The 24,817-nt window shown below is 38.3% G+C and overlaps 1 protein-coding gene across 1 annotated transcript in view; it reads right to left on the minus strand.

Moving 5' to 3' along the window:
* Positions 1-24,817, minus strand: part of LOC126267035 (hexokinase type 2-like) — a 183,867-nt gene that overhangs the window by 6,751 nt on the left and 152,299 nt on the right. Inside the window, exon 8 of the mRNA XM_049971821.1 lies at positions 17,322-17,598. Within this exon, the coding sequence (XP_049827778.1) occupies positions 17,322-17,598 (277 nt within the window). The remainder of the gene's footprint in view (positions 1-17,321; positions 17,599-24,817) is intronic.

The raw sequence follows: 24,817 nt of genomic DNA on the forward strand, positions 1-24,817 counted from the left end.
CACAAAATCACACATTTGCTATACATGGATGATCTAAAACTACTGGCAGCAACAAATCAACAACTCAACAACTCAACCAATTACTAAAGATAACAGAAGTATTCAGCAATGATATAAATATGGCTTTTGGAACAGACAAATGTAAGAAAACTAGCATAGTCAAGGGAAAACACACTAAACAGGAAGGTTACAAATTGAATAACCACAGCGACTGCATAGAAGTGATGGATAAAACAGATGCCTGTAAATATCTAGGATACAGACAAAAATAGGAATAGATAATACAAATATTAAAGAAGAACTAAAAGAAAAATATAGACAAAGACTAACAAAAATACTGAAAACAGAACTGACAGCAAGAAACAATACAAAAGCTATAAATATCTATGCTATACCAATATTGACCTACTCATTTGGAGTAGTGAAATGGTGTAACACAGACCTAGAAGCACTCAATACACTTACACAATCACAATGCCACAAATATAGAATACATCACATACATTCAGCAACAGAAAGATTTACATTAAGCAGAAAGGAAGGAGGAAGGGGATTTATCGACATAAAAACCCTACATTATGGACAGGTAGACAATTTAAGAAAATTCTTTCTAGAACAAGCAGAAACTAGCAAAATACACAAAGCAATCACTCATATAAATACATCGGCTACACCATAATTTCATAACCACTTCTAAAACCATTTAGATCACATAACATCAACAGATACAATGAAAGTAAATTGGAAAAAGAAAACACTACATGGCAAGCACCCATATCATCTAACACAGCCACACATCGATCAAGACGCATTCAACACATGGCTAACGAAAGGCAATATATATAGTGAGATGGAAGGATTCATGATTGCAATACAGGATCCACCAATAAACACCAGATATTACAGCAAGCATATTATTAAAGATCCCAATACCACAACAGATAAATTCAGACTTGGCAAACAACAAATACACTCCTGGAAATTGAAATAAGAACACCGTGAATTCGTTATCCCAGGAAGGGGAAACTTTATTGACACATTCCTGGGGTCAGATACATCACATGATCACACTGACAGAACCACAGGCACATAGACACAGGCAACAGAGCATGCACAATGTCGGCACTAGTACAGTGTATATCCACCTTTCGCAGCAATGCAGGCTGCTATTCTCCCATGGAGACGATCGTAGAGATGCTGGATGTAGTCCTGTGGAACGGCTTGCCATGCCATTTCCACCTGGCGCCTCGGTTGGACCAGCATTCGTGCTGGACGTGCAGACCGCGTGAGACGACGCTTAATCCAGTACCAAACATGCTCAATGTGGGACAGATCCAGACATCTTGCTGGCCAGGGTAGTTGACTTACACCTTCTAGAGCACGTTGGGTGGCATGGGATACATGCGGACGTGCATTGTCCTGTTGGAACAGTAAGTTCCCTTGCCGGTCTAGGAATGGTAGAACGATGGGTTCGATATCGGTTTGGATGTACCGTGCACTATTCAGTGTCCCCTCGATGATCACCAGAGGTGTACGGCCAGTGTAGGAGATCGCTCCCCACACCATGATGCCGGGTGTTGGCCCTGTGTGCCTCGGTCGTATGCAGTCCTGATTGTGGCGCTCACCTGCACGGCGCCAAACACGCATACGACCATCATTGGCACCAAGGCAGAAGCGACTCTCATCGCTGAAGACGACATGTCTCCATTCGTCCCTCCATTCACGCCTGTCGCGACACCACTGGAGGCGGGCTGCACGATGTTGGGGCATGAGCGGAAGACAGCCTAACGGTGTGCGGGACCGTAGCCCAGCTTCATGGAGACGGTTGCGAATGGTCCTCGCCGATACCCCAGGAGCAACAGTGTCCCTAATTTGCTGGGAAGTGGCGGTGTGGTCCCCTACGGCACTGCGTAGGATCCTACGGTCTTGGTGTGCATACGTGCGTCGCTGCGGTCCTGTCCCAGGTCGACAGGCACGTGCACCTTCCGCCGACCACTGGCGACAACATCGATGTACTGTGGAGACCTCACGCCCCACGTGTTGAGCAATTCGGCGGTACATCCACCCGGCCTCCCGCATGCCCACTATATGCCCTCGCTAAAAGTCCGTCAACTGCACATACGGTTCACGTCCACGCTGTCGCGGCATGCTACCAGTGTTAAAGACTGCGATGGAGCTCCGTATGCCATGGCAAACTGGCTGACAGTGACGGCGGCGGTGCACAAATGCTGCGCAGCTAGCACCATTGGACGGCCAACACCGCGGTTCATGGTGTGTCCGCTGTGCCGTGCGTGTGATCATTGCTTATACAGCCCTCTCGCAGTGTCCGGAGCAAGTATGGTGGGTCTGACACACCGGTGTCAATGTGTTCTTTTTTCCTTTTCCAGGAGTGTAGAAACAGTAGATCACATCACAAGCGGGTGTACAATACTGACAAATACAGATTACCCCAGGAGACATGACAATGTAGCAAGAATAATACATCAACAGCTTTCCTTACAATATAAACTTATAAAACAACACGTTCCCACATACAAGTATGCACCACAAAATGTACTGGAGAATGTTGAATACAAATTATACTGGAACAGAACCATTGTAACAGATAAAACAACACCACATAAGAAACCTGACATCATACTCACCAATAAAAAGAAGAAATTAACACAACTAATCGAAATATCCATACCCAATACAACAAATATACAAAAGAAAACAGGAGAAAAAATTGAAAAATACATCCAACTGTCTGAGGAAGTCAAGGACATGTGGCATCAGGATAAAGTTGACATTATACCAATTATACTATCAACTACAGGAATCATACCACACAATATCCACCAGTACATGAGTGCAATACAGCTACATCCAAACTTATATATACAACTACAGAAATCCGTAATTATTGATACATGTTCAATTACCTGAAAGTTCCTAAATGCAATATAACATATACCGTACAGTTAAAAGGAAGTCACGCTTGATCAAGGTCCACGTCACTTTCCATTTTTGACCAGACATAACGTCTGAGAAAAGAAAGAAATAATAATAATAGCTCCATCTAGTGGTCATTTGTAGATTAAAGGTTGTTCTTGTGTGAGGTCTATTGCAAATTCTAATGAAGGGAACCATTTTAGTGGGGCTGTTCATACTTATATTTACTGACTAATTTTCAGTGTCCATATACGAGGCGTGTTTTTTAAGTAAGTACCGTTTTGAAATTTAAAAAAAAGGATGTGCTAAGATATCTCAATAATTTTATTTTTACATGAAAGCCTGTACCTTAATCTACTTTTCTACATAATTTCTGTCAATATTGAGACACTTGTCAGGACGTTGTACCAGTTTTTCAATTCCCTCCTCATAGAAGTCTGCCGCCTGACTTGTTAACCACTGGATCACCTTTGTTTTAATTTCGTCATCATCTTGAAGACGCTGACTGCCCAGTTGTTTCTTCAAGTGCAGGAACAGATGGTAGTCACTGGGCGCAAGATCGGGGCTGTACAGAGGATGATCTAGAGTTTCCCATCAAAAAGATGTGATGAGATCTTTGGTCTGATTCATCACATGCGGACGGGCATTGTCTTGCTGCAAAATGATACTGTATTGATTGTCTCATTACGAGGCAGAAATTCCACAAGCAATACTCCTTTTCTGTCCCAAAAAAACGGTGCACATGTTTTTCCAGGCAGAGATTGTTTGCTGAAACTTCACTTTTCTGGGTGAATCTGAATGCCGCCATTCCATGGACAGTTGCTTTGATACTGGTGTGACGTAGGCCACCCACATTTAATCGCCAATAACAATTTGGCTTACGAAATCATCACCGTGGTTATGGTACCACCCAAGTAAAGTCAATGCACTGTCTAAACGTTTGGTTTTGTGCACATCTGTTGACATTTTTGGTAACCAACATGTGCACAATTTTCAGTAATTCAAGTGCCACCCATGTTTCATTGCCCATAACAATTTGGCTTACAAAATCATCACCATCGTTGTGGTACCACTCAAGTAAAGTCAATGCACTGTCTAAATGTTTGGTTTTGTGCACATCTGTCAACATTTTCGGTAACCAACGTGCGCATAATTTGTGGTAATTCAAGTGCTCGCTCACAATGCCGTACAAAACGCTATGAGAAACATTAGGAAAGTCATCCCGCAAGCAGGAAATTGTAAAGCGTCTATGTTCTCTCATCTTATTGTCCACTTCCTGCAACAAACTTTCATTGACGACTGAAGGATGCCGTTGTTCGTCATGCCCATTTGTGCAGCCATTTTACCATTCCATCACTCAATGTTTTCTCCATAAACTGCACAGATCTCACAATGAATATTGATCACTTTTAGGCCTTTAGCACTAAGAAATCTTATAACAGCCCACACTTCACAGTTGGCGGGACTCACAATTATCGGAGGCATCTTAAAACACTCAGTACACAATGTAAACAAGGAAGAATCAGACGCAATGTCGTCAGTGCATAGACAACCAATTGTAGGTACCCAGTGCTCATGCGCAGAAGACTGACCACAATGCTGCGGCTGCGGTATGGCTAAATGGTAATTACTTAAAAAACATGCCTCGTAGCAGCCCAGACTGAGTCGTTCACATCAATGTTTAAGAGGAGAAGTATAATTATATGGAGTATCAAGCAGAACTTTTGACTGTAGTTGGGCAGAGGCAGCATATTATCTTGGATGGGGTGTCTTCAACAGAAGCAGAAGCTGACTTCGGACATGCTTCAGGGAAGTGTGTTGGAACACTGGTTGTTCATGTTGTATAATTGTATTGATGACTTGGCATAAAATACTAGTAGTAACTTCAAACTTTTCTCAGATGATACAGTTATCTGTAATGAAGTACTGTCTGAAAAAAGATGCACAAATATCCAGCTAGATCTTGGTAAGATTTTAAGGTAGTCTGCACATGGGAACTTGCTTTAAATGTTCAGAAATGTAAAACTGTGCACTTAACAAGATGAAAAACATAGTATCCTATGACTACAATATCAAAGAGTCACAATAGGTATGCTTAGCTAATGTGTGCCTAGTTTACAATTTATTATCAGTTTCTTGAAGATGGATATCAAGAAACTTAAAGAAGAAAAAAGTCAACGGAACATGGCAAAACCGTACCATGAAATTACGAATATGTCAGAGAATTGGATGGAAGTGAAATACAAAAGACACAAACAAATAATATAAGATACAGAAAAAGGTGAATGAAACAAATGTAGTGGACGAAAATTACTTTCAAGCTGTTTCGACTACTGATTGTAGCAGTGTTGTTCACAGTTCGAGTGTACCATGTGGAAAACCAGACGACTTTGTGAATGAGGTAAAACATGGAATATTTCAGCAGCAGTTAAGTAAAAGATCATATGCAAAAGTGCTCACAAAAATTCTTCCAGTGTTAAGCTGTTCTACTGAGACAATATCAATGTGTGTTCACAAAAAAGACATAATAAGTGGTGCCAAACAAGACTTCGCTTACTGCAAAGGTAGGCAGAAAACACATAATCTCGCAACAGAAAGTACAGGTAAAAGTGAACTGAATGCCAACAGCCAAGGACGAGATATAGCCACTGAATTTTGCCATACAAGCAGTCAGAATTTCAATTTTAATTGTACCACAAAACCAGGAAAAATTCAGTGCTGCTATGTCAATGAGTCAAGAAAAAATTTCCTCACTGAGCAAAAAGGACTTCTCCATCTTCCTGGTGGGAAAAAATGATGTTGCTAGGAACAAAAAAAATGATCTCTTAATCTCACTAAAAAGAAAACTGTATGAGCTGAGAGGAACAAATGTTATTGTTTCTTCAGCGCCACACCGTTATGACTTGATAGAATGGTCATGAGTAAATAAAGAAATTGAAACTGCAAATAAAGAGATGTAAAATACTTGCAAGCAGTTTGAAAATGTAACATTTGTGAACATCAGCAATTTAGGAAAAAGATTTCACACAACACATGGTTCTCATCTAAATATACTTGGAAAAAATGTAATAGTAGCAAACACTTTAGAACTAGTAAATAAAATCTCAAATGTGCAGTGTGATGATAGAAAATTCATACCTATCATGGACAGGAAGTGTGTGTTACCTGGAGACTCAAATGTGAAATCTGCGGTCTGTGAAGCTACACTTCTCAAAGACAAATTTGAAGTTGTATTGATGCAAGTGAACATCCCGAATGTTAACAATTGACAGAAAGGCACAGCAGTTGTTGAACAACAAACACCAGAAATAAGTGAAACAGCAGCAGCAGCAGCAGCACCATTATCATCAGAAGCAGCAACAACAGTAACAGCAACAAGAACAGCAGCACCAGCAGCAGCAGCAGAACCAACAACAAGTGGAGCAGCAACACAGAAATGCTTAAGGAGGAGCCAAAGGAAAAAACATCTGTATCATTCAGTGATAATTTTTTTATGGTTTCAAGCCAAGAATAAAACAAAAATGTGAAAAACCAGCCCGATAACTCAGAGATCAGAGATAAGTCACAGCAATATCTTATTTTTAAACATTCAGGGCATTGAAAGTAAAGTTGAAATTCTGGAGGAGCCATTGCCACAGAATAAGTATTCTTTCTTATGTCTAACTGAACATTGACTTAAACCAGAACAAATACAACGCTATGTACCAGAAGCATATAAACATAGAAACAGTTTTGCAGATCTCAGTAACGTAATGGTGGTACCTTTATCTATGCGTCAAATGAAATAGAGTGTAGAGCACTAGATCTTAGTTGGGCACATGTAGAGAAACACTTTGAAATTACTGGGATCATATGTGATATAATGAAACTTATAATAGTATGTATCTACCATTCCCCTGAATCAGATGATAAAACTTTTTTAGATAATTTAGACTGTGTACTCTGCTACACAATGAAGTGGAAACAATATGTAACTGTAATTGGGGGAGACTTTAATTCAAGCTTTGATGTAACATATAACAATCCAGTGTAAATAAGTTACTGAAAATGCTAAGGCAACACAACTTCCATCATGTAAATTCAGAACCAACAAGACTAAAAGCATGCTTGGATAATGCTTTTGCCAACTGTGCTCATGATATGTACTCCACCAAGGTAAAGGAATTTGTTTTCTCAGACCACTCCATGTTATCAGTAGAGTTAAGACATTTTATAAAAGGGTTGAGAATAAGACTGCACAAAAGTTAACAAAATCTAATCCTTAATATTAACAAAACACAATCTCAGAAAACTAACACACCAGCTGAGCATAACTAACTGGGACAAATTATTTCAAAACTGTGATTTCAGTGCCCAAACAGTTTATGAAACATTCCACAATTACTTAATAGGTACTTTAAAAGCCCATCTTGTTCAAAAGAAATATCATAAAACAAGAAAGGGTAAATTGTGGTACACCAAAGAACTGGAGAATCTAAAAAATAAGCTACTGCTGTTGAAGCACATTGGCAAAGTAAATAATTCTAATGAAATTAAGGATCTCGTTAAAACCACTAAGAAACTGCATAAGAAAGAGTTACAATTGATGAAACAAAGATACAATACAAATTTTATAAGAAATAGTAAAAACCAATGCAAAAGAGCTTGGTCAGTAATTAATACTGTTAAAGGTGAAGTCAGAAACTTTTACAAGACGGTTCCGATAGGAAGCATTCTTCCTACACTCTATATGTGAATGTAACAGGAAGAAACCATGCTGCAATGTGCCATGCACTTCACAGTGGTTTGTAGGGTGTGGATGTACGTGTAAAGATAATGAAGACAAAATCAGACTAATTACAGCATGCACACAGGTTCTATATGTGACTGGAATGGGAAGAAATCCCTAAGACAGATGGTACCATGCTAAGTATCCTCTTAAATGCACTTCACAATGGTTTGTACAGTACAAGAGATTGTATACAGATCTAGACATAGGAACAAGGACATTATTTTAAGAAAGTTTAGCTTTTCTGGAGTCCCCGGGTGAGTGTATACAAAGGTACTGCCATGACATCCCCTGTGAAGGACAAGGCCACTTTGTATCCAGCGATAGTGCAATCTACTTCAAATTATTACTGTATGATTTTCATGGAAAATTTAAGTATTATTTTTGCTGTAAGGGACTGCCACCACTATGAGCAGATTTGGGACATGTAATGAAATGTAGGAAAACACAGTGTAGCAGGAATGTAGGCCCAAGGAGTCTATATAAGCCCCTACCCACATATTTGTCATGTCTCACTGCTCCACTGTCATTGCCCCACATCATTACCTACAAATGGGGTGAAAACAGAACACAACTGGAGCCTGTCACAATTGCAGATTACTTTACTAATAACTGAGAAATTACTTTTGCATTTGCATTCTGTACAAATCACAGTTTCCACAGTAGCTTGACAGCTGAGTGGCTAGAACAAAGGATGCTAAATTGCATTTTTAAGAGGGTGCACTCCACTCAAGGATATCATTTCATACCTTTTATCCTGATAGATCTATCCACTGAATCTATGTTGACTGCAACTCAATGAGATAATGCACTGTCAAAGGAGTAATAAGTCTCTCTTTTAGAATCACAGTGGTGAAATCACTCTTTTCAATAACATTTCTATTTGTAATTGGCAGCCTACAGCTCTTTGTGAAATTTTCCACTGGAGTATCATACGCAAAAGAATAAATCAGTTCACAAGTATATAATTTGCCATGTCAAAGAAATGAGTGTTTACACAGAATACCAACTTCTTGTCCTGGGACCAGGAAACAAGACCAGTGCTATGGTCTTCCACCGGTGGTTGGCAAGCAAAGTAGAATAAGCTGAGGGCAGCATCTACACATGGCTGCGCTACTATAGCAGTCCAGCTGTTCACTGGTGCAACAGTGGTGTTAACAGGTACCCAGTATCAGCATATGGTTAAGTGTCATGCAAACTGGTTTGTAAACACAAGGAGGCAAATAGTGTTTTGGACAATTACTTGAATTAATATCCTAGAAAAGATGACATTCCAGCCATCAGTGTAGTGACAAACATTGCTGTTGAACAATGAGTTGACCCACAATAAAAATAAATCTGGGAGTATAAAGTAGACATGATAGGCTCAACTTTCATTATATAATGACACACTAATGGCACCTGGAATCTAAGCAGCACAATCATCATATTGCCTGTTGTTGTTGTTGTTGTTGTGATCTTCAGTCCAGAGACTTGTTTGATGCAGCTCTCCATGCTACTCTATCCTGTGTAAGGTTCTTCATTTCCCAGTACCTAGTGCAACCTACATCCTTCTGAATCTATTTAGTGAATACATCTCTTGATCTCCCTCTACGATTTTTACCTTCCACACTGCCATCCAATACTAAATTGGTAATCCCTTGATGCCTCAGAATATGCCGTCCCACCGATCCCTTCTTCTAGTCAAGTTGTGCCACAAACTCCTCTTCTCCCCTATTCTATTCAATACCTCCTCATTAGTTATGTGATCTACCCATCTAATCTTCAAAATTCTTCTGTAGCACCACATTTCAAAAGCTTCTATTCTCTTCTTGTCTAAACTATTCATCATCCATGTTTCACTTCCATACATGGCTACACTCTATACAAATACTTCCAGAAACGACTTCCTGACACTTAAATCTATAGTCGATGTTAACAAATTTCTCTTCTTCAGAAACACTTTCCTTGCCATTGCCAGTCTACATTTTATATCCTCTCTTCTTCGACCATCATCAGTTATTTTGCTCCCCAAATAGCAAAACTCCTTTACTAGTTTAAGCATCTCATTTCCTAATCTAATTCCCACAGCATCACTCAATTTAATTCGACTACATTCCATTATTCTTGTTTTGCTTTTGTTGAGGTTCATCTTATATCCTCACTTCAAGACACTGTCCATTCCGTTCAATTGCTCTTCCAAGTCCTTTGCTGTCTCTGACAGAATTACAATGTCATCGGCAAACCTCAAAGTTTTTATTTCTTCTCCATGGATTTTAATACCTACTCCAAATTTTTCTTTTGTTTCCTTTACTGCTTGCTCAATATACAGATTGAATAACATCACAGATAGGCTACAATCCTGTCTCACTCCCTTCCCAACCACTGCTTCCCTTTCATTCCCCTTGACTCCCATCTGCCATCTGGTTTCTGTGTAAATTGTAAATAGCCTTTTGCTCCCTGTATTTTACCCCTGCCACCTTCAGAATTTGAAAGAGAGTATTCCAGTCAACATTGTCAAAAGCTTTCTCTAAGTCCGCAAATGCTAGAAACGTAGGTTTGCCTTTCCTTAATCTATTTTCTAAGATAAGTCATAGGGTCAATATTGCCTCATATGTTCCAATATTTCTATGGAATCCAAATTGATCGTCCCCGAGGTTGCCCTCTACCAGTTTTTCCATTTTTCTGTAAAGAATTTGCGTTAGTATTTGGCAGCCGTGACTTATTAAACTGATAGTTCGATAATTTTCATATCTGTCAACAGCTGCTTTCTTTGGGTTTGGAATTATTATATTCTTCTTGAAGTCTGAGGATATTTCACCTGTCTCATACATCTTGTTCACTAGATGATACAGTTTTGTTAGGCATGGCTCTCCCAAGGCTGTCAGTAGTTGTAATGTAATGTTGTCTACTCCCCAGGCTTTGTTCCGACTTAGGTCTTTCAGTGCTCTGTCAAACTCTTCACGCAGTATCATATCTCCTATTTCATCTTCATCTACATTCTCTTCCATTTCTATAATATTGTTCTCTAGAACATCACCCTTGTATAAGCCCTCTATATACTCCTTCCACCTTTCTGCTTTCCCCTCTTTGCTTAGAGCTGGGTTTCCATCTGAGCTCTTGATATTCATACAAGAAGATCTCTTTTCTCCATAGGTCCCTTTAATTTTCCTGTACGCAGCATCTGTCTTACCCCTAGTGATATGTGCCTCTACATCTTTACATTTCTCCTCTAGCCATCGCTGCTTAGCCATTTAACACTTCCTATCGATCTCATTTTTGAGACGTTTGTATTCCTTTTTGCCTGCTTCATTTACTGCGTTTTTATGTTTTCTCCTTTCATCAATTGAATTCAATATCTCTTCTGTTACTCAAGGATTTCTATTAGCCCTTGTCTTTTTACCTAATTGATCCTCTACTGCCTTCACTATTTCATCTCTCAAAGCTACCCATTCTTCTTCTTTCCCCCATTCTTATCAATTGTTCCCTAATGCTCTCCCTGAAGCTCTTTACAACCTCTGGTTCTTTCAGTTTATCCAGGTCCCATCTCCTTAAATTCCCACCTTTTTGCAGTTTCTTCAGTTTTAATCTACAGATCATAACCAATAGATTGTGGTCAGAGTCCACATCTGCCCCTGGAAATGTCTTACAATTTAAAACCTGGTTCCTGAATCTCTGTCTTACCACTATATGATCTATCTGACACCTTCTAGTATCTCCAGGGTTCTTCCATATATATAACCTTCTCTCATGATTCTTGAAACAATCGTTAGCTGTGATTAAGTTAAGCTCCGTGCAAAATTCTACCAGGCGGCTTCCTCTTTCATTTCTTCCCCCCAATCCATATTCACCTACTACATTTCCTTCTCTCCCTTTGCCTACTATCGAATTCCAGTCACCCGTGACTATTAGATTTTCAACTTCCTTCATTCATCATACATTTCATCAATCTCTTCAGCATCTGCGGAGCTAGTTGGCATATAAACTTGTAGTACTGTGGTAGGCATGGGCTTCATATCTATCTTGGCCACAATAATGCATTCATTATGTTGTTTGTAGTAGCTTACCCACATTCCTATTTTCCTATTCATTATTGAACCTTCTCCTGCATTTGATTTTGTATTCATAACCCTGTATTCACCTGACTAGAAGTCTTGTTCCTCCTTCCAGCGAACTTCACTAAGTCCCACTATATCTAACTTTAACCTATTCATTTCCCTTTTTAAATTTTCTAACCTACCTGCACAATTAAGGGATCTGACATTCCATGCTCTGATACATAGAACGCCAGTTTTCTTTCTCTTGATAACAACATCCTCCTGAGTAGTCCCCACCCGGAGATCCGAATTTGGGACTATTTTCCCTCCGGAATAATTTACCCAAGAGGATGCCATTATCATTTAACCATACAGTAAAGCTGCATGCCCTCAGGAAAAATTATGTCTGTATTTTCCTCTTGCTTTCAGCCGTTCGCAGTACCAGCACAGCAAGGCTGTTTTGGTTAGTGTTACAAGGCCAGGTCAGTCAATCATCCAGACTGTTGCTTTTGCAACTACTGAAAAGGCTGCTGCCCCTCTTCAGGAACCACACATTTGTCTGGCCTCTCTACAGATACCCCTCTGTTGTGGTTGCATCTACGGTACGGCTATCTTTATCGCTGAGGCACGCAAGCCTCCCCACCAACGGCAAGGTCCAGGGTTCATGGGAGGGTCATATTGCCTATGGTTGGAAAATTTCTGATCATTAAATTTTGTGTCAGTATTCCACTTCCTCATGGCCTTATAATACTATTATTGTCTTACATGATGACAGGTAATCACACCTCGCTGCATGAATGATATAGTGATTTCTGAAAAAAAAAAAAAAAAAAAAAAAAAAAAAAAAAAAAAAAAAAAACCATTGTTGAAAGTTCACAAAATTACACTAGCTTCTGCTCTTTTTTTAAACATTAGTCTAAAAGATAACATGTTTTATGAGTTAAAAAGTTTAATAAAATGAGAAATTAATTTGTGAATAGCTCAAAATTGCCAACTGAAGCCTTCTGTATTGTAATAATCACTTAATTTTCATTGAATTTCTTTGTCTGTAAAAGGACTTTCAAAATGGTGATTGCAACAAAACCAAAGAACATTGTTTTCATATTTGCAGATCTTTGTAATGTAAATAGGTATTCCTCCTTTTCCCATACATGATCAACAGAAATTCATATTTCAGTGGTTAAATGATGTTGAGAACAACATATTACAAGTATGGTAAATTATAGTACATTGTAGAATATAAATAATGGAAGGGGTAAATGTAACAACTCAACATACTGTTGAAAGACTGAGTGGATAATTAGCACATAAAAAATATTGATAACATTATTAGCTTTCAGATGGATCCTTCTTCAGATCTAACAGAATACACATAGACACAGATAAATACTACTGCTATCAGTCCAGATGACTTGCCCTTAAACTCTTCTACTGAAATATAGGCCATAACTTGGAAAACGCCACCCACCAAACCAATTTTGACTCTGTAATTCACAAGAGTAATTAATCTATCTCACTGTTAACCCGCTCGCAGTGCTGTTCAGTGGGACTGATAATAATGCCTCAAGTTAAAACAGCTTCAAAATGGGTATGGTCTATTGTTGAATGAATTCTTGTCAAGTCAGTAACAACACAGAAACCTTAATATCCATCAGTAATGTTTCCTGTTCCACTCACTACCACAACATGATGATCTTTTAACAAATTCTTTCACAAAGCTAATACGTGTAATACACTCACTTAGCTTGCTTAAGCTTGTGATCTGTCACTTATTATCTAATTCATTCTGCAGCAGCTGTTCCATATGTCTTTTATTGTTGCTATCTAACAACAGGGTTTCCTTCCTCTCACCTATTTTTAAAAAGCTTGAAGCTTAAAGAGAATCTTTTTTATCTCTATGCTCCTCCACACCTTAACCTTTAATCTCTCTAGTGCCACCCAGCATAGCCTTAAAGGCTCTAATTTTTCCTCCGGTTCTTTTATTTCATTGTCCAGTGCAAATATCATTATATAGCAGTACAATGGGAGAATCTCATATAGTTCACCATTTTTCATATAACTACATTCTCCCCAATGAAACTATTTACCATATCAATATAATAGAGGGAAACATTCCATGTGGGAAAAATATATCTAAAAACAAAGATGATGTGACTTACCAAACAAAAGTGCTGGCAGGTCGATAGATACACAAACAAACACAAACATACAGACAAAATTCTAGCTTTCGCAACCAATGGTTGCTTCTTCAGGAAAGATGGAAGGAGAGGGAAAGATGAAAAGATGTGGGTTTTAAGGGAGAGGGTAAGGAGTCAACCCAATCCCGGGAGCGGAAAGACTTACCTTAGGGGGAAAAAAGGACAGGTACACTCGCACACACACACATATCCATCTGCACATACACAGACACAAGCAGACATTTGTAAAGGCAAAGAGTTTGGGCAGAGATGTCAGTCAAGGCAGAAGCACAAAGGCAAAGATGTTGTTGAAACAGAGGTGAGGTATGAGCAGCGGCAACTTGAAATTAGCGGAGGTTGAGGCCTGGCGGATAACGAGAAGAGAGGATATACTGAAGGGCATTTACCATATCAACTGCATAGCATCACAGAGTCAGTTTTCCTTGTTATGGCTCATATATTTTATGTTCATGTTTTTTTATAAACAATAATAATAGCTGGCTCAATCAACACAATTAAGTTTTGCCTCTAAATATGTCTGCTTGTGTCTGTGTATGTGCGGATGGATATGTGTGTGTGTGTGTGCGAGTGTAAACCTGTCCTTTTTTTCCCCCTAAAGGAAGTCTTTCCGCTCCCGGGATTGGAATGACTCCTTACCCTCTCCCTTAAAACCCACATCCTTTCGTCTTTCCCTCTCCTTCCCTCTTTCCTGAAGAAGCAACCAACAGTTGCGAAAGCTAGTAACTCTGTGTGTGTGTTTGTGTCTTTTGTTCATTGTGCCTGTCTGCCGGCGCTTTCCCACTTGATAAGTCTTGGAATCTTTGTTTTTAATATATTTTTCCCATGTGGAAGTTTCTTTCTATTTTATTTACAATTAAGTTTTGATATATTTCAGATAAAAAAGGCACTAGTTACATGGGTGATTCATTCTTCAGCTTACAGTTTTCTTTTATCACGTGTCACAGTATTATGCTGGGAAGTGTTGGTGACTCATATGCTGCAAACCAGGACCTGTTAGGTTATTGTTCCACTGATCTCTGACAATTTGGAATCTATTTTGCTAACTTTATACACTAGTGCAAAGAGCCATGAATTATTATGGAGGTACAAGCATGGCTGATGTCACACTGCTAAACCTACTATTAACTCTTCACCCATAATCTATTTGAATGAGATTGTATTTTATAGTATTTTTGTCACTGATAACTGCGTGGAACCAGATCATGTCTATACAGGCTGATTCAGGAGGAAAGGCACATGCTTTGTTCTACTGGCATTAATAATATTTGCACTGGACAAGGAAATAAATGGATGGGAGAAAAAATTAGAGCCTTTAAGGCTTGGCTAAGTGTCACTAGAGAGAAAAAAAGAGTAAAGTTCAGAGTAGTATAGCGATAAATGATTTTTTTTTGGGGGGGGGGGGGGGGGGAGGGGGCTAAGAGGAAAGAAACTAATACAATCACCCCCTCAAAGTATGAATCTTTCCTTCTGACTCACCCTGTATTATCGAGTAAAGAGATTTCCTTCAGTGGCCTTGCTGTCTTCTCTTCTATACAATGAAAGTACCATTAATTTTCCATTTTCTAAAAAATAGTGTGAATGATGATTTGTGAAATACCATGGAAGCTTTAAATTGTACCACACTACACTGCAAGAAACTAAGTAATAATTATGAGTACCCCTTGTGTCACTCCCTGCCCAAGCCAGATGGGGCCAAACTCACCCATCATATTCCATATGCAGTAGGGTCACTTAAAAAACATGCTCCCCTGCTGAAAGTTGTTTGTAACCTGATAACAATTTTGTATTTAACAGAAAAAATCAGTGATATGGGCTACTAGCTATGGATCACACAACATAAACACATCACTAAATCTGATATGACATGTCTTATGATGAAGCATGACTTGTGAGTGAATTAAACTGAATTTTTCAGTTAATGGATACTTCTCACTGTATATACACACCTCAAAAGTGTTTTGCATCACCCCAGTTCCCAGAACTCCTGAAGATAGATGTTGACTGTGGATATTGTATCACAGACACTGTCCCTTTGAGTGTTCATAGATGTCACTAAACCCGCCACAAGATATAAACAACCATGCATGAGCAGCGCTTATTAGATGGAGGAGGTCTGACAGCCAATCAGTTCCAGTGATTCCACCAGGAAGAAGGTACACGGCTCGTATTGTCTGTACTTCAACCATGCCTAGACAGTCAGTATTGTGGATTGATTGTGTCTGCATTGTTACTTTGTGCCAGGGAGGGCTCTCAACAAGGGAAGTGTCCAGGGGTTTCGGAATGAACCAAAGCAATGTAGTTCGGACATGGAGGCCGCCAAAGGGCTGCTACTACAGTGGATGACCTCTACCTATGGATTATGGGCTCAGAGGAACCCTAACAGCAATGCCACCATGTTGAATAACACTTTTCGTGCAGCCACAGGACGTCATGTTATAACTCAAACTGTGCACAATAGACTGCATAATGCGCAACTTCGCTCCCGACATCCATGGCGAGGTCCACTGCAACCACGACACCATGCAGTGTAGTACAGATGGTCCCAACAATATGCCGAATGGACTTCTCAGTATTGGCATCACATTCTCTTCACTGATGAGTGTTGCATATGCCTGCAACTAGACAATCATTAGAGATGTGTTCAGAGGCAACCCGCTCAGGCTGAATACCTTAGACACACTTTCCAGAGAGGGCAGCAAGATGGAGGTTCCCTGCTGTTTTAAGGTGGCATTATGAGGGGCCAATGTATGCCGCTGGTGGTCATGGAAGGTGCCATAATGGCTGTACAATACGTGAATGCCATCCTCCGACTGATAGTACAACCATATCGGCAGCATATTGGCGAGGCATTAGTCTTCATGGACAACAATATGCGCTGCCATTGTGCACATCTTGTGAATGACTTCCTTCAGGATAATGACACTGCTCAACTAGAGTTGTCAACATGTTCTCCAGACATGAATTTATCAAACATGCCTGGGATAGGTTGAAAACAGCTCTATATGGACGATGTGACCCACCAACTGCTCCGAGGGATCTACGTCGAATCGCCATTGAGGAGTGGGACAATCTGGACCAAAAGTGTTTTGAACTTGTGGATAGTATGCCATGATGAATACAGGCATACATCAATGCAAGAGGATGTGCTACTGGGTGTTAGAGGTGTGTACAGAAATCTGGACCAGCACCTCTGAAGATCTCGGTTTATGGTGGTACAACATCCAATGTGTGGTTTTCATGAGCAATAAAACTGGCAGAAATGATGTTTATGTTGATTCTATTCCAATTTTCTGTACAGGTTCCAGAACTCTCTGAACCGAGGTGATGCAAAACTTTTTTTGGTGTGTGTGTGTGTGTGTGTGTGTGTGTGTGTGTGTATGTGTGTGTAAAATTGGCTGTACTTACTTTAATCCCTGGCTTCACTAATTGTGAAATTTTTCTCGTCATTAGATCTGCAAACCCAGGGTGAAATCGATAGAGTGAACCATCAATGCCAATAGTTGCTTGTTCAAAACCCATTTTATTAAGTAATGTAGCCATTGAAGCAGAGACCATGACACCAGCTCTTGTAGAAACAGCTTCACACATGTGTCTGATGTCTATAAAATCTTGTTCAGTTGCATGTGGAAGACCAAGCTCATTCATTATTCTCTTAACATTTGTGTAAGAACCTGGTTTATCACTGTAAAATATAAATAAAAAGTTTGATGTAATTTTCACAATTTCTAGCTTACAGCTATCAATACTGAACACTTCACTAAGTTGAAATATTAAAGCTATTAATTGTATCAAGAGAAGATGATATTTTTGTGCCCACTATTATAGATTCTTACAATAAGGTTAAAGTTAACACCAAAAATTTATATAGTCTTTTGAGTCTGTAAAAAATTCGTTTCATTTGAACTGAACAGACAGTGTAAAGAGCAAAATTGTAAATAAAATGATAAATCTGTCTACATTGCATGCAATAAGAAACAAACAAATCACAGGATGAAATAACTGCCATGTTTGAGATTAAAATAATTAAAACATCAAGAAAGCACTGATCACGAAAAGGAAGAAATTATATTGGAAAATAATGCCTCACAGAACCCTACCCTCGCCCTCAGTACAGGTGGAGTCTTTTTCATCCTTGATTCTGAGTTTTGTGATATAAGCAAAGAAAAATCTTCTGAAACCACTAATACCATTTATAAGATCAAAAGTTCATATAAAATTATGTTAAACAAAATGCATCATTCATGCAGAACTATTATTATATGTAATTAGGATGATTGTTGAAGTTTTAATAAGAAAAATATGTAAATTTATTTTTACTAAGTTTCACTAACTATGTATCAATTGACTAAAAAAATGTCTTTCACTATGATGTAAGTCATTTAAACCTCTGTGTCTCAAATGTAAGCTTTGTACCGCTTCTTGTTGGCCCTTGGTGAGAAGAGTGGTTGTATGATAGACTGTTGGAAAGACAGATGTAAAAAGTAGTAATGTTTATTTGTGGAGACGTTAATCTTGTGGAACCTAGCGTGAAACATATCTTGTGAATCAATTGCCTATGAATTTATGACTACAGAAATTTCAATGAGAAAACTGTTTTATGTGAATTTTAAAAATCACCGACTTAACAAACCTGGACATAGTATATTTCTTTGTACAGCCAAATCTGGAGAGCGAAGTCATAACCTGAAAAGAAGACAATGAGACCAACTTCAAGGCAATCAGCTAAGTATAAAACTGTATTTTAGTAAAGTGAACATGCCCTTCTGTGACACTTCATTGAGAATAATGACAGATGTCCATTCAGTGGAAGTGTCACTGTATAGAAGTTATTGAAGTGGTTGTTGTAGTAGACTGCCCTTCCTTTCATCTTTCCCAAACCTATACATCTCTCCCCTCAAAGGAAGAAACTATTAGTTCCAAAAGCTAGTAAATGTATGACTTTTACTTTTGTATGTGTCTATTGGCAATACAATACACTTCATATTATGAAAGTAAGTGCTGGCCAGCATTTTTCTCTTGTAATATATTACTTTATTTGATTAGTTTTTCTTTTGATATGTGTGATGGATTATATATGGTAGCTAGGTGCACAAGAAATTATGGGACAATGCAATGTGATCACTGAAAATTACTTCACAAAAAAGAGTCAATCTCAAGATCATACCATATTGTGAGAAGTTATTTATTATGAAATCTTGTTGTCATACAGGACAATCAGTTCAAACACATACAATTTCAAGTCAGTGAAACTGAACTAAATAACAAGCTAAAAAAGCGTGAAACTGTAAATTTGGAAAGACGCTCTTCCAAAATAGTGCCAGAACTTGTCAAAGGCAACTGTTATACCTTTTCCACACCTATCAGCCCTGTAACTCTCTTAGCTGTCACCTAGTAGCCTGCTGGATAGAAGATCTTTTATGGCGAGGTGCATATTAAAGTACTGCTGGAAAGGTTCTTCATAATTAACATGACATTCATGGTACACTGAAGTTGGTAAAAACATGGCAAAAGTTCACAGACCTTTAAGAAATAAGATGATGTTAGCAATCAATTAAAAGCAAAAAAAAAAATGTTGTTGGTATTCTGTCCTGGACATTCTATTGTTTCTTTTCAACCCATCAAACATAATAACAGCAGATCGTCTACTGCTAATGAAAATACAGCAACAGGAAATGGTATAGCTGCTAAGCTAGTTAATCACTGTTCACCATATTTTACAGTAACATCCCGTTTTTTAGTTTGATATTAAATCTGAAAACAAAAAATGGAGGAAACTATTTTTTTCAAATTTCAATGTGCCTCTGATACCCATCTGCTGGAGATCTTTTTGGTAGCAATTTACCACTGACATCAGTTTTGAATTTTGTGAGTAGTGTGGTACAACAGTGAAAAGTTAGACATGAGAGCTAACACACAAGGATACAGGATGTCTATGACGTACCATTTGTTGTCAGAGTCCCCTCAGTCACTACCAACTGTGACCTAAAGTCATATCTGATGGCTCCCCATGCCATGATGTCAGGAGTGACACTCCAAAACATTGAAAGAATGGAACCTCTTCCTAGGTCACTATCATACTCACCAGTGATGGTCATTTGGGGCAGTGCACAACGATCCTGTTCATCAGCAGTATGTGCTTCAAAGTCATGGCACCATCCCACACACAGCCATTTGTGGTGTGGTGTTAGTGGAAACCTACCAATGGGATATTAATTCCCTAGCCCAAATGCTGCTAGTCTCTGATCAATGGTGCAGGCTGACAGAATATTGCATGGTGGCTGTTATTCTCAAATGGCAGGCGCAGATTTAGAGAGGTTATGATGTGCTTGGTGCACTATACAGCAATCCTGCCTTATGGAAGTCAAGTGTGGGTGACTGTAACACTTGCAATGAGTAAGCCTGCCCCCTATATTCCCTTGCAGTCCTATATTGGGCCAATGTGATATCCAAATGTGTCAAATCTGGATACTGCACAACCTGACCAGCCAGCCAAATGGAGACTCACAATGAGGCCCTTTTCAATTTATGTTAGGTGCTGTTAATGCTGTCTCACATGAGTATGCACCATCTCAATGTCCTTCAAGTTGATCAATCAATAGCTGACATTGTTCATAAGTCTTATATGCTCTACTAGGCCTAGTAACAACGCAAACAACACTAACACACGCTGGTGGCCTTTCTACCAGCCACAGAGAATTGCAACTCTAATCACTTATATGCTTGCCGATGGTTTGTATGTATTCAAAGTTACATTGACACCCGATCATTCTTCTGGTACTTTTATTTACTGTCATGCATTGTATTTCAGTGCACTAGATATCTGAAATGAAAACTGAAGATCTGAGTAGGTACCAAAGACTTACCTTAGGGGATTGGAATGACTCCTTACCCTCTCCCTTAAAACCCACATCCTTTCGTCTTTCCCTCTATTTCCATCTTTCCTGATGAAGCAACCTTGGGTTGCAAAAGCTTGAAATTTGTGTGTGTGCGTTTGTGTGTTTTTTATTGTGTCTATCTACCAGCATTTTCTTGTTTGGTAAATCACAGGATCTTTGTTTCAAGATACTTATACTGCTACCAAACACCATTTTTTTTCATTCTTTTAATTTGTTGAAGTAGAATAGAATATTTTTATGTGCATTTCACTATGTTTCATACAATTGGCTTCATCAAAGTTTACAATGGTACCAAATTTTATACAGTAGACAGTTACTTATATAGAAAATAACACAGGAAATAACCAGCTAATTTAATTCAAACCCTTCATAGACATTATTCACCAAAGCTAATTTAAGAACTAAGAGATTTTGTTTATTATTCTGGAAAAACATGTATTACAATGATTAGTTTCAAAGTATTCTTCTATTGACCAGAATTCAATGAATTTCACCCAAGTTTTTAATAAGCTCTTATATTTATTTAATGGTACTGTACTAGATGAGTAAGGCAGCTTATTGAAAAATTATGTACTCAAGTAAGTATTTCTAGTTACTATGGGCTACAGAAAGTCTTAAGTAAGGAAGTCCAATAAGTGACTATTTCTGGTTTTGTGTACATGCACATCACATCTAATGTTGAATTTTTCCAGATTTTCTCTGGCATCTATCAAATAGTTATACTGAGACATTTAAATGGTTTCTGCAGTACTCTATGGCTGGTAATCCTACTAAACTCTAATTGTATCTTCTGCCATTTGAAAATACATTTAGCTCTTGGGGAATTGTCTGGAGCAATATCCCATACTGTAGAATTGTGAATTGTGGTTTATTAGTCTCATAACGTACATAATCTAAATCATTTGATTTAGGTACAAGAGACACGTCAAAATTTTGGTAAAGTTTTACCATATACATACAACACCTGATTTTAACAAATGGTACCATAACAAAAATACAATATAAAAATACACATACAATAAAAAACTAACAATTAATTACAACAACTGATTTTAATAAATGGTATCATAATAATAATACAATTTTGTTACACATACAATAAAAGACTAACAATTAATTACCCCTTGCTCAAATTATCATGTCATCCTCTATGAATTCTTCTACTGAATAGTAGCATTTATCCCACAGAATTTGCTGTAGCCTTATTTCTAGACGCTCTGGCTTCATATTAAATATATTTTTGCCCATTAGCTTGTTATATATTGTCATCCCCATATACTGTGAAGTTCATGCATATAATTTCAAATGGTTTGTGGGTAACATAAAATTATTTTTATTTGTTGTGTTGCATGTGTGGTTAAAATGATTTTCCTCAAATAATTTTTGTCAGCTGTGTACAAAGATTATAATTTCATAAATGTATATGGAGGGAACTGTTAGGATTTGCAGGTTCTGAAATAATGGGCGACAAGATTCTGTTAGCTGTGCACTACACATGTATCTTATAATTTTCTTTTGCAGTTTCAGTATTCGAGATACACTACTTGAATTTCCCCAAAAAATGATGCCATACCTAATGACAGATTCAAAATAACTATGATATGCTATTTTTCGTGTACTCATGTCAGTAGAGTTTGCTAGTCTTTGCACTGCAAATGCAAAGCTGCTTAGTTTATTTGACAGGAACTCAATATGTGTACTCCAGTTTAAGTTGTTGTCCACATTTAGTCCTAGGAATTTGACTGTGTTAACTTCTTCCATAGGATGATTGTGATGATGTATTTTAAGATCCACACATTTCAAATGTTTGGTTTTGAAATGTACCATACTGGTTTTTGCAATGTTCAGTTTCAAGCCATTTAACTGGAACCAGTTTTCTAGAGTACCCATTGTGCCCACAATGGAGCTCTGAATTTTTTCTGCATCATCTTCCATTAAAATAGAAGTGTCATCCACAAACAGAACTGACAGGGAATTTATATTTATGGGCAAGTCATTTACATAGAATAGGAACAGGATTGGCCCCAAAATGGAGCCTTGAGGCACACCTTGTGATACTGTACTCCATTTAGAATAATAATTCACTGCATTTGATGTGACACTTACCCTTTGCTTTCTGTTGTGCAAGTATGATGTGAGCCATTTCATTTCAGAGCTTTGTCCTTAATCCCATATTTGTTTAATTTGTAGATAAACAAGTCATGGTTCACCGAGTCAAATGCTTTTGAAAGATCGCAGAAGATACCTGCAACTTTACTCCTCTGATCCAATGATTTGCATATCTTCTCAATAAAGTTATTTACTGCATCCAGTGTGTTTTTTTCCTTGTTGGAATCCAAATTGGTTACTTAGAATAACATCATTTTTTACGATAAAATTTTTGATCTGATTTGCTGCTACTTTCTCTAACACTTTTGACAGGATTGGGAGAATAGAAATAGGGCAGTAGTTTCCCATATCTTCCCTTGATCCTTTCTTGAACAGAGGTCTCATTTCGGCATATTTTAACACATCAGGAAAGCACTCCTGTTCAAAAATTGGTTGATTATTTAAGCTAGTGGGGGAGCTATTATGTCATATACTGCTTTAATCAATTTACTTGGTGTCCCATCCCACCCAGCAGAATTTTTATTTTTTAATGACAATATAACATTTCACATCCTTTTTGACTTTTTTAAAATCTGTGAGATACTCAGCTTCTCAGTCTAGTCCAAAGGGATTTACTTTACTCTGATATCCTGCTACATCAACTTCTGACTTTGCTACATTTATGAAGAATTCATTTAAACACTCTGATATTTGAGCTGGGTTTACAACAACATTGTCATCTACTTTAATCTTAGTTATTTCATTACTACTGACTTTAAAGCCCGGTCCACACGCAACAATCTGTGTGCGCAGACATCGGCGCGGATGTCTGTACATGCAAAAGATCGCTGCAAATGTGGTGTGTTCACACGACACAAACCCCAATCTACTACTTGCCCACAATCTGCTGGTGTAGAAAAGAAATATCAGTGGCAAGCGACTACGCTCCCCGTAAACGACAAAAATTTAATTCAGTTATTTTGAAATATAGAAATGGAGGAAGTTCTGTTGTGATCTGTGTTTGCAACTTGTGTTGCAAAAAACAGTCAAACCAACCGCAGGAAACAGAGAAAGCAGTCAATATGGTGTAGACAGTGGCTGCTAAAGCAAAAGCAGTTTTCTCACGTACATTTACTGCGAGAGTTGCAGGGCGAACCTGTTTTGTTTTACATTACCTTGTGTTCCATTTCCTGGCACATTGACACTCCAATTTCATCTTCAATTGTACTCCTGCTTGGCATTTCTTGATAACTACGAAAGCCAAGCAGATCAAAATACCATAACATTGGCTGGTATGCTTGATCTACTCTTACACCAGATCTAGATTTCTGAACTTTGGATAACTCTTTTCGGTAACAGTTCGCTGACAGACTTAATTTACTTGACTTGCCTACATGAACTTATCCTTCAGGACAGCGTAAATAGCTTCACATGTGTTGGGTATTATTTTACTCAACACTTGTTTCGATACTGCAGTTGAAAATTCCAAATCCTTGTAGGTCCTTCCTGTTGCTAGGAATCTTAATGTTACCGCCAGCCGTTCATGAGGGGAAATTGCCCTTCTCATACAAGTATTTTTTCTCAAAATATGAGAGGTTACAAGCTTTAAGAGATAATTATAAGTTTTGACATCCATCCGCAAATAATTTCGCCAGTTCGCAACGAATTTTTTTTTATTTTTTATTACCGTTTCTCTGTTTGCCGAGGCATCAACTGCCCACAATTTTTCAATTAGAGCATTGTATACTACTGTCTTTTCATCTTGGTCACTATATTCTTTACTTTTAATCTTCCACAAACATGGGTGGTTTCTATATATTTCAATGAAATCACTTACAAACTCTCGAGAACACTGACTAGTATCAGCCATTTTAATGCCCTGTGCGCACAAATACAAACACTAGACTGAGTAAACAG

The sequence above is a fragment of the Schistocerca gregaria genome, chromosome 4 (genome assembly GCF_023897955.1).
Source record: "Schistocerca gregaria isolate iqSchGreg1 chromosome 4, iqSchGreg1.2, whole genome shotgun sequence".
NCBI classification, from domain to species: domain Eukaryota; kingdom Metazoa; phylum Arthropoda; class Insecta; order Orthoptera; family Acrididae; genus Schistocerca; species Schistocerca gregaria.